This window comes from Diadema antillarum, unplaced genomic scaffold (genome assembly GCF_040938485.1).
Source record: "Diadema antillarum isolate AM-2024a unplaced genomic scaffold, OU_Dant_1.0 scf00000197, whole genome shotgun sequence".
In the NCBI taxonomy this organism is placed as follows: domain Eukaryota; kingdom Metazoa; phylum Echinodermata; class Echinoidea; order Diadematoida; family Diadematidae; genus Diadema; species Diadema antillarum.
Window position 1 is genome coordinate 1534980 of NW_027271086.1, and position 16063 is coordinate 1551042.

At 38.8% G+C, this 16063-nt stretch overlaps 1 protein-coding gene across 1 annotated transcript in view; it reads right to left on the minus strand.

Moving 5' to 3' along the window:
- LOC139723713 (rapamycin-insensitive companion of mTOR-like) overlaps nt 1–16063 on the minus strand; it is a 126033-nt gene that overhangs the window by 30220 nt on the left and 79750 nt on the right. The window contains exons 10-14 of the mRNA XM_071634934.1: nt 13785–13867; nt 11971–12058; nt 11003–11160; nt 2243–2323; nt 1224–1324 (exon numbers count right to left, since the gene is read on the minus strand). Of these exons, the coding sequence (XP_071491035.1) occupies nt 1224–1324; nt 2243–2323; nt 11003–11160; nt 11971–12058; nt 13785–13867 (511 nt within the window). The remainder of the gene's footprint in view (nt 1–1223; nt 1325–2242; nt 2324–11002; nt 11161–11970; nt 12059–13784; nt 13868–16063) is intronic.

A 16063-nucleotide genomic window follows, 5' to 3' on the forward strand; every position in this document is an offset into this window, starting at 1 on the left:
GTAGTAGCAGCAGTAGTAGTAGTAGTACTAGTAGTAGTAGTAGTAGTACTAGTAGTACTACTACTAGTAGTAGTAGTAGTAGTACTAGTAGTAGTAGTACTAAGAGTAGTAGTACTAGTAGTAGTACTAGTAGTACTAGTAGTAGTAGTAGTAGTAGTAGTAGTAGTGGTAGAAGAAGTATTAGAACTATCAGTTGTAGTGGTAGAAGAAGCAGCAGTTGTCTAAGTTATGGTGGCGGCAGCAGTTGGAAAGTAGGACATAGATTGTCGGCTGCTACTAAAAAGCATCTACATAATATATCAATGAATAGCAAAGAACAAAAAGGCACTGCTGCTATACACTACATGTACATTCTGTAGGAACTTATGTCTTTCTGCTTCTTAAAATAATGATATGACCCTGAAATTTCTCTCACTGACAGAACTGCATGAGGGAAATAAAAAGTTTAAGAGGGGTATTAACATCATAACTGGACATGCAGAGACTACTTCTACCAATGGGTGTGGTCATAATACCTCAATACAGTTGCATGCATGCATCGTGGGAAAGCATGTTACACTTTTTGTGTCAAAGCTTGGACCTCTTCTCTCCCTCCCCCTTCCTCACCATGGGGTGTGGCAGATTGCTTGCCCATAAATTGCCAATATCCCGTTATCACTACAAATGCTGGTAATTCAGTCACGACAGCAATGATGCCCAAATGAAATTGCCAATCTACAATTGTATTACACAAATGAGTTCTTTTCAATTGAAATGGTTAGAGGATATGAAAAAAAAAGGATGCTCTAAACACAGTTGATCCTCTTAGGGTTCTGAGAGGGGTGCTAGAAGTATATCGTCGCTGGGGCGACAAGACCTCGTATCTACAAAATGTTGAATGTTCAGAAGAGCAAAAAACATGGCAGCCAAAGCACTATATCATATTGGATAGCCAAAGCACTATATCATATGGGATAGCCTTTCCTTTGACATGCCGTGGTAACTTCATTTTTTTTGGGTAAAACAGCTAGGGTTTGGACAGGACATCACTTAAATGATTATCTAACCGTTAATCCAAAAATGTCATTTTCACCAAAATTTGAGAGACAAGGTCTTGTCGCCCCAGTGACGACATGTAAGAACAGAAAGAGAGAAAGAGAGGGAAAGATGGAGACAGACATACATACATACACACAGACAGACAGACAGAGAGACAGACCGACAGATGAACAGAATGAACATACTTTCTCTGCAGCAGGGGTACGTCAAACGATGCGGCGAGGGTCATGAGCGTCGGCAGGCAGTGGTGGTGCTGTTCACACTCTGGGGGCAAGATCTTGTCTGCCTGTGAGTCAAATCCCCCCCAAAAAGAAAGAAAGAATACAATTATCAAATACGTTTCACTCCACCTGCTCCCTAGCTAAAGTCTGAGTAAACTGGTTCCTAAGATTTTTTTTTTTTTTTTTAATGGCAGAATTTATTCATATCTTTATAAAACAAAAGTGAGAATGCTGGACAGAAAATGAAATTGACTTTACCATTTTTTTTCCCCACTGGGATATTTATAATTCTACATCAAACATATATTCATATGAACACATAATACATCATAATATTTCAAATAAAATACTTTGAAAAACAACCAACAGAATATCATGACTCAGATCATCATATAATACATATCAAGAAAGCAGGTGTCTAAACAGACACCATTTTTTCTGAAACTATTGCAACTTATGATTATTTCTTGCAATAAATTTTTCTTTATCATAACATTCCCTTATACTATCTTTACATAAATCAAAACGAGGTATTATTCTTTTTATTTTACAAACATAAATTTCATATCTTACAAGCATAGTAATACAATTCAATGCGGAATTGTTAATACCCCAAAAACCAAATAATTTATTTTCTGTTGGAAATGTTATTTCTAACCCCGCGTTAGCATTAATCCATTCTCTTACTTCAACCCTCAATCTATCAACACATTGACACTTGACTTTACCATGATTATCATGTAATCTTCAAAAAAAAAATAATCCAAACTTTTCTGATTCATTTTTGCTCATACAAGTATAATCCTACAAAACAATTTGGTGTTTTGGTACCTTCAATTATATTCTGCCTGTTTTTACCCTGTTTGTATCTGCCACGCTGCCATTCCGAGTTGCTCCAGAAATACAAAAGTTACCACATTAAACATTGTTATGTGAGCTCACAGGCCCATTTGGGCTAATGCACTCATTGATGTGAAGCTTACCATGTACAGTAATTCCCCAAGCAGAATGGTGGCTTGGATGGACAAATTCTCGTTGTCGGATGTTACCACTTCCACCAGACTCTGCCAATGGGAGAACAATAAGGGAAAAAAAATGAATGGTCATAAAAAGAGAGGGTCACTTACCATCCTATACTGATCAAATCATTGCATGCAACTTAAAATGATGATTGTTCCTCCTCCCCGTATACAAAAAACAAACAAACAAACCAACAAACAAAAAACATCCCCAAAAACTGTGAAAAATTCTTCAAACAACAAAAACATTAATTGAGCAGCCTGGCTGTCAAGAATGATCAACCATCAACCCTGTATCAGGAGCTTCCATCTTGTAGCTGGGCACGGTGCATCATATTCAAACTTGTGCTCATTTGCATAGATGACCGACCCAATTTGCTTGACCAAACAAAAGTCCGTTTGGTAAGGCGTGACAGATTTTATCTCACGAGCGTTCGCCCGCGTCCGGCATGCCTTCTTATCTGTTAAGTAGCCAGCTTGGCACGAGCTTGGCATGCGCCCATGCCGTCCGCGTTCCGGGAACGCCAGCTTAAAAGTCTTTTGTTTAGTGCCTTTGTTTCGAACACAATAGCGTCAACTTCACTGCACCCAATCGACCACGAAGCCATCGCTCCATGTAGCCAGCGTTCGGGAACGCCCGGATTAAGTCTTCCCTTTGTCTTGTGCTTAACACTTACACAGTTGATTTCATGGAAGCTTAAAAAAACGGACAAACTAGCAAACAAATGAAACACGAAAGGCATTGCACTATTACGCGTTAGTAACGCTGTGATTACCTTAATTTGCGTCGATGAGAGGCGTAATCAAGAAGTATCTGAAATAGTATCCGAAATATAGTATTTGTTCCCCTTACATGAGCGTGAGACCACTCTTGTAAGCAGCTTCTCAGGTGAAGCAAAATGTGTGTAATGAAGTGACAAGTGTATAAGAAAAACATTCACAATAGCTAGGTAGATTGACGGAAACTTGACACCCATGGCCGTGCCAGCCAGGCAACAAGCTGGTGGAAATTTCCAGGAACTTCAAAGCAGGTTTGCCGCCAGGCAAAAACCGCAGGGTAAAGGAATTTGCGTACGCGCTGAATGGGTCGTAAACATCGTGTCAATTGCATGGGGCCTGGGAGGGAAGAGGGGCTATGTATAGTACATGTATTAGTAACCCTGTGCTGTGTGATACGTGCATGCTGTTGGAGACACGTGCTGTAGTTGGCGAGAGCTAGCTGATGAGAGCTCCCTGCACCTGAAACCAAGGAGGTACCAGGCGAGCTCGCCTAGTACCTCCTTCCTGAAACCAGGGAGGTACATACACATCTGGCTCTGCTGAAACTATGGAGCTTTAGTACAGTAAACCTCGACATTGCTTAAGTCGACACGATAAAAAAGTCCCGATTTTTGTCTTGTTATTCCTTGAAAATTTCTTCGTCTTAGTCGACATTTATAAGTCCACAACTCGCGTAAGTCGACCTGATTTTTTAGTGCCAACTGAGCTGAAATACGTGTTTATTCCCTCGTCTAAGTCGACATAATTTTTCGCTCAAAATCTTATCGCCATTCTCTTAAAAAAGAATAAATTGTTTTCCCGCTCTGATTCGCTGCATTTCTAATCGGTAATTCCCTAGTGTATGGCGTGGTAGCGTTCGCGCCATGCGTCCATATTGTCTTGTACGCCAGAAATGAAAGGGCATACATTCATTTACATTGGAGAATTACATGTAGTTGGCTACCCAAAGCAGTTCACTTTCCCCCTTTTCTGCTCGTTATTCTCAAAACGCAAAAACTTTGTACACATAAAGGTCCTAGCAGAAAATCATTATCAGAACATGAAATACACGTGTAGGTGTTTCTGTTTATCCGAATATTCTAACGTTAATTATTCCGAAGCGTTAATAGAAACCTGGGCCCGTTTTTAGAAAATTAATCAAATGCAACTACATGTAATTAAATGCAGCTGAAAATTAAATGCAGGTGTATCAAATCACGAGCAACTTTGCACATAAACGCAAGTGCGTTGCTGCCAAAAGGCTTGCGTTTGATATAGTATGAAACTAGAAAATAGTTGTATGAACCTGAAACTCAATTGCGTTGAAACGCAACTCTAAAAATCAAATGAAGTCCATCAATCACGCGCAACGCTGTATTCAAACGCAAGAGCGTTGCAGGGAAGACTTGAGGTTTTCGTAAGAAACTATAGAGAAACTGCGTTTAAAAGCATCTCTTAACATCTACGGAGGTGCGTTATTGTTGAAAAGTCTTGCATTATTTTGTTTGTTTTTTCGTATGCAAAATTAAAAATTAAACGCAGCTCTGAAAATCAAATGCAATTGTAAGTCCATGTCATCACGCGGAACGCTGAATAGACTTGCGTTTGATATACGAAACTTGAAAATTGTAGGGAACTTCTTTAAAACTCAGTTGCGTTTCAACGCGATTCTAAAAATCCAATGCAAGTCCATCAAATCACACGCGACGCTGTATTTAAACGCAAGAGCATTGCAGAAAAGACATACTTTTTGTACGAAATTATAAGAAACTGCGTTTAAACGCATCTCTAAACATCTACGGAAGTGAGTTATTGTTGAAAAGACCTGCATTATTTTTTACTTCTTACGCAAAATTAAGAATTAAACGCAACCCCCAAAATCAAATGCAAGTCCATCAAACACGGAACGCTGAAAAGACTTGCATTTCATAATCATCCGACACTAGAAAATTGTAAGAAACTTAAACTCAATTGCGTTTAAACACTAATTCTAATAGTCAAATGCAAGTCCATCAAATCACAAGCAACGCTGTATCTAAAACGCAAGAGCGTTGCAGAAAAGACTTGCGGTTTTTGTACGAAACTAAAAACTGCGTTTAAACGCATAAAAACTATAAACCGAAGCGTGTTATTGTTGAAAAGACTTGAATCATTTTTTATTTCGTAACGGAACTTTCGCCATGATTGAACTTAGTCTGCACTAGCAGGGGAAAGACATCGCAACATTAACACGTTTCAAACTACCGAAACGCATCGTGCTTCACGAAATGTCGATGAAAAAAATAGTAGCAAATTATTGTTACTGTAGTTCGCTATTCCGAAGGTTTAAATCTCAGTCCAAAGTTAAATAAGTTCGACGATGGAAAGATGTTTATCTTTACGAAGGTTAGTAATCCGAAAGATGTCGTTTCCGGATTAACAATTTTTCTTGTTTTTATTTCAGACTGGCCCGCGCCGTACATCACAGAGCGGTAATGTTGCGAATCGGAGCGCGAGAACAATTCATTTTCAGAGTATGGCAATAGAAATGTAAGCAAAACAAATAAAAATATGGCGACTTAGGGAAGGAAAATCACACATCCTCTTTCAACTCAGTCGGCACTGAAAAATTATCTCGACAGAATCATACGAATTCACACGCATATCTTCACAGCAACGCACTTCAATTTAAATCGCAAATTTGCATGCACTTTGGGGAATATGCGTTTGTTTTTTTCATATCAAATTTAAAACGTACAGTGTCTAGAAACGGGTCCATGTTTCGGATCCCGCTCTTTCAAAAGCTCTCAAGATTTTTGTGTTTTGTGCATTGCCGTTACTAACTTCGCGTATATGTGCTTCTTTCGCAATAAAACTCGAATTAAGATGTACACAGCGATAGAGGCTCAGCTCAGTAGATACTTGCCTCCAGTGACAATATTCTTGTGTACAACAAAAGAGTTTGTGAGCCCATTAGCGCAATGTCTATTCATACCTATACCTGGTGCCCGATCGATACTTTCATTGTTTGATGGCACATGGTATTGTAGTTGACCATGGAAAGGGGATACTGTCATAATAGGCCTACAGCTTGACTGTTTCCGCACAGGAGGAATGAATACCAACCTGTCCATTCTCAAGTCGACCTGCAAAGAGAATCTCGCTTTTGAGCATTTCAGGCTCTTGGAGAATTATGGGAGGAACGGGTTAAGAAAACTCATTTAAACTATGAATGTAATTATCCCTCTTCCCTGGTTATGTAATGGGCTGTTTAGAGCTCATCAGTGAAGATTGAAAGTAAGCCTACTTTTTGCAAAGCGTATTATAATGACAACTTGTGCAACAATAATTAACCTGGCTATTTGTTAACTGGCAAAATGTAATGTTTGGGCTTATTTTCTTATAGGTCAGCAAGACGATATGCGGATTCCGTAAAGTTCTGGGTAAAACCTAATGTCCTGAGAGAAGACTTACTAATTTACCCGCGCTTGGAACGGATAAGTCTACCGACTCTCACCAGGAAAAATTTCTCCAGTACTACATACAGTGCTAGCCGTATATAGTGTATGATAGGTTATCTTTATAACAGGCGGGAAGGACGGTGCATCTTCTACAAATGATTTGTCTCTCGTGGAAGAAAACCCGTCTCCTTGCGTGAATTTTAGCTCCTTAATGCCTTAATCTTATTATATTTTGTTAGGATATAATTATATTCCACTGCTTGAAACGCAGTGAAGGGGGGGGGGGGGGGGTCATAAAGCTGTTCGTAAAGATACGAACGACTTACGAGTGACTGATGATAAGTTCTTGTGCTGAATTATGGAAATTCTGATAAGTATAGCACATCAGAACTGATCACCAGTCGCTCGTAAGTTGTTCGTAACTGTACAAACAGATTTATTAAACGCCCCCCCCCCCCCCGTAACACAATAATGTGATACTAGAAAGCTTTAATGTCATGCTGAGTTAAGTAACCAAGTCAGTGGTACTTCATATTTTATGCAGTGTTTCAAAGTGACAGATTATGAGAACGACTGCTGTATTGTTTCGTTTAGGGAAAGAATCAGGTTGTGAGCTTGAACGGAAACAGAACCTGAATTTTAAGAGATTGTCATGGTTTTGTTTGTTTACTTGTTCGTTCGTTTGTTTGGTTGTTCGTTTGTTTTTGCTTTTTAGAAAGTGAACTACTGACAATAGCGTACAAATATTCGTATTTAAGGTTTAAAGGGATGTGGAATTGGATTATGTAAAGCTAAAAGCCGCGTTTACACATGTTCACGGCAACCACGGCAGTCACATTTCAGGCCATCACGGACAAAATGGGACGGACGTGAAACAACGCTGTGAGACGAGATAGGCAAATGTGACAGGCCGTGATTGCCGTGGATGCCGTGTCACATTCTTAAACTGTTAAAAAAAATTGCCACGGCAGTCCCGGTGCTAATGAGGAATTTTGTATGCCTTGATAAAATGGGATGAATGCAATGAAACACGACGGCACGTAATAGACCCTAACAAAACTTGGAGGCGGTCCGCAGCGGGACGGGACGGAAAATATTGATAGTCTATAGCCTGATCAGACGCCGTGAGAACAGCGTGTGATAGCTATAGAAGTTCGCCGGGGCGAGGACTGGAACGATCCGAACAAGACTTAGAATGCGAAGGTGGGGGGGGGGGGGGGGGGAACAGGAGAATGTCTCAACTGCATATACTAGTATACCCACAGCGCACTGCATCTCAGGCAAATACAACGTGGCCGCCAGGAACATGGTGTAAACGTAGCTTTAGAGTCTGTAGAATCCACATTTATATCTATAGGCATAACTAAAACTTGATTTCTCGTGACTCTGACACACTTTGACAGACTTTGACAGATTTCTGTGCACAACATGTACATGTAATATTCAATTCCACACACATACACACACACACAAAAGATCTTCGACCTCCTAGACCATTCTCCCGCCCATCATTCTCTCTCTGCATCTTTTTCTGTTGTTATTTTGTTCCACCTATGGGGATGTATTCTATGTTCGGCAATAATAGTGCGTTTCATCGTGTTTTGTTTTGTTTTGTTTTATTTCATTTTTAGATTTAGATCGGAAAAGCAATATAGACGGGAGGTAAAATTCTTGAAGCAACTATACAGTTTCAATTTTTAGTTTGACATCGTTCTTATATTTTGATGTTCGTTGCACCTGTAAGGTTCTTGTAATGCGAAAGTTAAATAAGATTCGCTATAATATTCTCGAAAATTCCCTCTGCCGTATTGATATTCGTTAATGTGAAAAATAAATACGATTCATTAATCCGAAACCGCACGAATTTTGTGATTCTAAGGGTGCATTTATCGGGATATTAAATTAATTACGTTACTCTGAAAACGAATAACACAACTTGTTCCTTTTAATTTCTGGGATTAACAAAACATCAGAAAGCAGAGCTTATTTAATTTTCGGATTTTAAGTCTGGCATTGGGGGTTAGTAGTTCGGAAAATAAGTATGGAAAATCTTTGAGGCAAGAAAATAATTTGAATTCCTATTATGGCATCGTTATTTCCTTTGCCTTATGTTCATTATTCCGAAAGAAGAATAAGGTTCGTAAATCCGATGGTTCTTTTTGCTGAACCCGCAAAACACGCAAATTTGATATGCCTTATGTAATGTGTTAATCCAAAATTGTATTAGGGCTCGTTAATACCATTTGTGGCATTATTCCGAAGGTTCGTAAATGTGAGAATGAATTACGTGCATGGTACGAAACTTATGTCATTTTTGGCTAAAAGAAAATTAAAAACGCCGAATCTTTTCCTGTGACGGGAATATATGGGTTTATTTCTGAACGTGACATCGTTTACTTCTTTGCACGATATTCATCATTCCGGGAAAAAAAAAATATTCAGATGGTTCATTCATCCGAAAATGGAAAAAAAAGGTGGGTCGTTTATCTGTAAAGAAATTATCATATTCGTGGTAAGAAACTTCGTTTTCGTATCAGCTATATAACGTCCGAAATTTCGAAACTTATATAAAAAAGAAAAGCGAACCTTCAGCATAATAACAAACTTTAGCGAATCGTAACAGTTTTTTTTTTTTATCAATCGAGCAGTGTGGAATACAAATCCGACATTTGTTTTAGCATGGTATTGAGCAGAATGTTACTGCTATTCACTTCCAAAAGTAAAAGCAATTATCTGACATTTATTCTGGCATCTTCTGGAGCCGAATGTGATTGCTATTTACTTTCGAAAGTAAAGCAAATATCCGACATTTATTTAATCACCATACGGAATTGAATATTACTCTGATTAATTTCCGAACGTCAAAGGAAACATTCGACATTTATTTTAGCATCTTCCGGAGCTGAATGTTATTGCTATTTACTTTCGAACATAAAAGCAAACATCAGAAAATTTTATCATCATACAGAGTTTATCATTATTATTCATTTCTGAACGTCAAAGCAAACATTCGACAATTATTTCACCATCTTCCGGAGCCGAATGAAAGGCAAAATCAATTATCTGACATTAATTTAAGCACCGTACGGAGCTGACTCTTTCCGTTATTAATTTCCCAAAGTATAAGCAAACATCCGACATTTATTTTAGTATCATACGGAGTCGAATATTACCGTTATTCATTTCCAAAATTAAGAGTAAACATCTGACTTCTATTTTAGCATCTTACGGAGCCGATTGTTACCGCTGTTCATTTTCGAAAGTAAAGGCAAACATCCGACTTTTTTGGTGGCCCGATCGTACCAAAATCTTCATTTCTGAAATTTCGGTGGCCCGACGCGCGTTTTTGGTGGCCCCGTAAGTGTCGAGCCTTGACTAATGTCATCGAAAAGTAAACCAGAATGCAACTTCTCGCTTGTGAATTATTGCTTGTGAATAATCGCAAAACTTTGGCAAAACTTTTGGAATACCAATCCTGTTCATGACGCTTGGAAACTGCGAGTCGTGAGAATTTTGCGAACTCGTGCAATGTTACTCCGTAGCGTATGCGAGCATGTGGAGTCGCAATCGTTTAACTGTCTGAAGTGCGCGATTTCTCTCACTCGTTTTTGCCACGCGATTTATTTTAACTTGCAAGAACGATGTGGAATTCTGGCGTCCACCGTGAATTGTGCACTTGCCGGCGCAAATTGTTCTTTTCAAAGGTGAAGCCGTGCGCGGAAAGCACGTGGTTGGGATAATCCTTGCGTTCCTAAAGCGGAGAGGAACGCCATGAATGCGACTTGTGAGCAAGCCCGTTCTGTTGCGTCCAAGGAACGCCCTCATTAGGCTGATGAATAGAGGGATTAAACCCCCCATTCTGCACGCAGGAGGAATAGGGGCGTCCCCTAACAAAAGGAGGAACGCGAGCATTCCCCACGCGGCCGAACGCTCGCTATATTAAATCTGTCACGCCTAAAACAAAAGGGGGAGAAGGTGGTGGGGATGGGATGGAGATTGGGTTGAAGATCCCATTCCACTCTTTAGCCGCAGTCACACTGACAAAACATCACCAAGTTTCAGTTCTTGAAGGTCAAGTTCTCAAAGTTTTGACAGTGTGACCGCAAACTTCCCAAAAACTTCTCAAAAACTTCTTGTAATTAACTTCCCACTCTAACAAAGCAAATTTCCTGAACCCCCCCCCCCCCAAATCTTCTCGAAGTTAGTGCAGTCTAGACACACACAACTGAAACTTTGCAAACTTTTTCATGTGACCAGTCCACCACCTGTTTGCAGGCTGTGCCTCAATAGAACTTAATCATTGGGATGTACACGTCTGCATTATTAAATCACAGTCATTAGCTGTCAGACGGCGTGATTTTTTTCTATGCTATGCTTGTGCACCAGTGATCCAAACTTTGAGAAAAGAAACTTTGACAAGTTTGGCCGCCAGTGTGGATGGACGAGCAAACTTCACAATATTTTGCCAGAGTGACAGAAGCTTTAGAGACTGCAGAAGTCCTGAGCTACGACGTGTAGACCTCACCTCCAGGAGTCCAGCGTTGATGAAGGCTAGGAGCAGTAGGGCCAGGTGGTTCTCGGTCAGGTTGGGCCTCGTCACGGCCCGGTTGGGCAGTAAGTCCATGGCCTCGGCCACGATGAACCCTTCCTGCAGTGACCAGCTGGATTTCATTTGGCAAGAGTCTTGTTGTCCGGATGAACGTGGAGATGAAAAAACAATAACGGAACCAAAAAGGGGGGAAAAATCAAAACAGATTTCAGCATGTTTGCTTGCCTTCACTATGCCACTAATAATAAGGAAGCTGTTATCATTTGGCAATAGGATCAAAACAGAACAGTCCACAAAAATATAATTCACCCCACTAACCGCTCCCCCCCCCCCCCACAGCAAATGAAACATACATATATATATATATATATATATATATATATGTGTGTGTGTGTGTGTGTGTGTGTGTATGCAGCACTTTTTTACTTTTCTATGCCCTTGGAAACACAGCAAAATGTGTTATACAGTACACATAAAATATATACCACTGATAAACTTCCATTATTAAGACTGTCACTTGTGGAATTATTTCATATTTTGAAGCCTAACATGTGAAAATCTCTGTCGCTGGACACCTATAATGTATATTCATAACACTTATGTGAAATGCTGGAAAATAACACTGAAACTACATTCTAATTAGACTGTTTACATTTCCCCAATACTCCATCAAAATGTCCAGTGTTCATAAAAACACAATATGTTGCCAACTTATGAATTGATAATTAAACAGTTTGAAGGTTTTTGATAATTTTGCATGCAAAAAAAGAAGAAGCATGTGATCAAAACAGGATTAAAGGAAAACATACATTTTGTTTTTATCTCATGAATGCTACAATATGTTAACAATGGGCTGTAAGAATATTAATACAGATAATATAACAAACCCATGAAAATGTGTTCTCGGGACTTGATCAGTTCAAAGATATCTTCAGAAAGCTTACCTATGCTTTGAAGGGCTTCTGGAAAGCTGCTTGTCCAATCAGGAATTGGCAAATAGAAAATGTCATAAAGTACTTCTAGGAGGTATCTCTGTAAAGGTGACGTAGAAATAAAGACAGAGAGAGAAAAAAAAAACAAAAACAAAATATTATAATGACAAGTTGTCAAGAAGCATTCAATTCCTCTCACATCACTTGATTTGACATATATGTTAAACACCTTACGTCAAAGAAGATACATGTGATGGGTATTTTTATTGGTCCATTATTTGTACATATTGCTGAAACAGTTAAAAAACAGATAGACAAATATTATGGCATGGAGTGAAGTATATGAGACTAGTAGATTATTAAAAAGTAGCATCCAGTGTATACAATTCTCACTTATCATGTACATGTAGCAAGAATTGTGCACAGCTACTCAAAAACAAGAGGATTTTTCGTGAAAAGATTTGTTTCACAAGTAAGTGTGAATGGGGAAACAAGATTAGAAATCCTTGAAAATGATTGCATTCACTTTTCATAGAGAACTGTTGTATGGTCTTTATCAGCTTGACGTCAGAGAAGGCCCTTAAGTCTTTGACGTATAACATGAAGAATTTCAATTACCGTTGGTATGTGACAAACAGGCATGACATGGGCAAACTCACTCAGGAAGCATCTGTGAAACTGGTGTTTATACAGTTTTGCATGGTCTCTAACTCTCTCCTTTTCTTGGTTGCTCTTTCTCTTTGTGTGTGTGTGTGTGTGTGTGTGTGTCCCCTCTATATTGGTTTCTCTTTCTGTTTCTCTCTCTCTCTGTGTCTCTCTCTCTACCTTTATCTTTCTATGTCTATCTGTTTCTCTCTCACTCTCTCTGTCTATCTCTCTCTCTCTCTATCTATCTATCTATCTAATTATATCTATCTATCTACCTATCTATTCATCTATCTATCTATCTACCTATCTATCTATCCATCTATCTACCTATCTATCTATTTATCTATCTATCTATCTATCTTATCTATGTATTTATTTATCTATCTATCTATCTATCTATCTATCTATCCATCTGTCCATCTATCTATCCATCTATCTATCCATCTATCCATCTATCTATCCATCTATCTATCCATCTATCTATCTATCCATCTATCTATCTATCTATCCATCTATCTATCTATCTATCTATCCATCTATCTATCTATCTATCTATCTATTTATCTATCTTTCTATCTATCTATCTATCTATCTATCTATCTATCTATCTATCTACACTATCTATCTATCTATATGGGCATTTCCACAGTAAAAGGGTACATTTCAGGGATGTCGCTTCATTTTCTGTTTCTAAAGTGCATTACCCCCAATACAATACCAATTCTTTATTTAAACAGTTTTATAATGAGAGATAATTTTGCCCAGAATTGCTTCAAAGAAGCAAAGGTATTCAAATTTTTGCTAAAATGAAAAATTTGGGGGTAACGTACGTAAATGCTGGACAGAGCGCTGTGTATGTACTAACATACATGTACAAGGTCAAATAATGAATGTTTATTGAAAATTAAACTGAATGGCCTAATATTGATTAGAAAAGATAATAACAGCACTCAAATTCTGTTGAACCCTGTGTTTTATAGCATTTCTAGACTTAGTGATGAACATATGTAACATGGACAGACAAGACTGTCACATTTTTGTCTGTTCATGTTACATATGTCCACGTCACAGTGCCTTTGACAGTTTCAGCAAAGGACGATACATTTTCCTCTGCCGCGTGGAAGATGAGATGGACAAATGACCAGAGATGACCGGGGGATGGGGTGGAGGAGACTTACTCTGTTTTCGTCGTTGTGGACGCAGAGAATTCCGAGGAGGGACTGGAGACCTGTAGCATCTGACCTGCAGAGTCGAATCATACCTGGTGAGAGAAAGAGAAGAGAACAGACCATCCGTTACATGTCACTCCAGTACTCCGCATCCTAGGCCCATTATATACGAGACCATGCATCACAAAACCTATCAAAACATCTGACACATGAAGAGGAAGGAGAGTCTTTTCAAAGTTTTTAATAAATAAATCTGCCATATTTTCCCTCTCTCTTGCTATTCTGCTTTATTCATGAGGCCCACATATGTGTAAGTGTGTAAGTACCTGAAACCCCGACAAAACTTCTTCTTTTTTTTGTCACCATGCAGCAGTACCTCTGATAATCATGACTGCAGTATGCATAATGAGCAAATACCATTCAGCCAAAGTTTCAGGATAATCTGATGATCTCTTCAAAGTGGATGTTGCATGGAGTTTAAATCCTTGTCTCCATATTTTTTTTTTACAGACTTTTATAACTTCAATATTTATTTTTTATCTGTCAAACATAGCAGAGAACTAAATTTCTACTTTCTTTTGTAACGCAGAAGAAAAATCCAGTTTGAGTGAGTTATATGTCACCCTAAAATAGAAATTATCTCGTCTTTCAATTCATGAATCCTATTTTCAAATACTGTAAAAGTGGATATTTTCGCGTGACTAATTTTTCGCACTTGGCCGGGTCGGAAGAGTTTCGCGTGTTTTTAATTCCGCGGAATCAAGACATCACGCACAGGCACATATGGCAAGCAAAAATATTTGCGTGCTTTTATTTTCGCGCTAGTTTCTGGTTGCGTGAAATGCGCGAAAATATGAACACCGCGAAAATTTCCACTTTTACAGTAATACAAACATATTGCACTGATGTTCATTAAGAGCTGTCATCCATCACACATACATTGTAATTATGCAAAATATAGTGTTATTGGTTTAAAAGTCAAATACAGGTTCATGATGAGATAAAGCATGTATCAGATAATGGTCAATAATAGGTAATCTTTCCCAAGGGTAGAGGAATCTTGAAAATGTTCACTCGTGGGATAACTTTTTGTTGTTGATGTGGGTAAGCAGTGCACGATTAAATCAAGGCACGCCATTGGGTACGGACTGCGCATGTGAGGTGCAAACGAGCTGCATGTACATTTGTCCGTGGCCAGCCAGTGGAGCACTTGTTGGTGATGCTGCAAAAACGGCTACTCCAAAAATTCAAGTTGAGGTAACAGTGTATGTGTTAACTCCCCAAAGTACTCTGACTAATAATATCTAACAGAGCATATGGTGACTTTTGTTTAATTGGGAATGTACAGACTGTTCTAACCTCAGGGTTTGAAATGCTTTTTTCGGGGAGGGGAAGATTTTAAAATAAAAAACCCTTGATGAACTTACGACCTTCCTCAAAAGCAGACCAAACCCTTATGACAGATTATTCTGTAATTCCCTCCCATACTAGTCATCATTCCCACAATGCCGTTAGTCAGACACATTAGTTGAAATGCAGGAGCGCCTTATCTTTGGGCCTGCGTCATGTACACGACATGTACTCATCATCTTGAATCCTGACCATTCCATGTACTATGCATGTTCCCTCTCCATGAAACAGACTTTATCATTTTGTGTGACGCACTCACACAGAGAAACTCAAAATGTACAAAATACATTGTATCACTGAAACCATGTCATATATCCTTCATGATTTGAATATGAAACTCTTTTCAGATCTGATTGCCTGCAGCTGCTACACTCAACTATTTAGGATGGTCTATACAATATTTCACAAAGCAGGAGACGACTTTGCTCACATTGATATAGCAAAGGTTTCATCCAACAAGAACACACGGCCCTGTTTCATAAAGCTGTTCGTAAAGTTACGAACAGCTTACGAGCGACTGGTGATCAGTTCTGATGTGCCATACACTATTGTACTTATCAGAATTTTCAGAATTCAGCACAAGAACTGATCACCAGTCGCTCGTAAGTTGTTCGTAACTTTACGAGCAGCTTTATGAAACACCCGGACAGAATATGGGCTAACCTTCATTCAGTATATCAGAATAAAAGTTGAAACTTTTGTGAGATAATTTTTTTTTTTTTTTTTGCACCGAGCCAAATATTGTGAGGTTCACTGGTATAAAACTTGCAACTGAAAGATACTTTGTGCATGACTTGACATCTCCCAAAGATATCACTGAGTTACTGTGCTACAACTGTGCTTCAGTAGAGCATGAAATCCACTAAATTTCAACACCA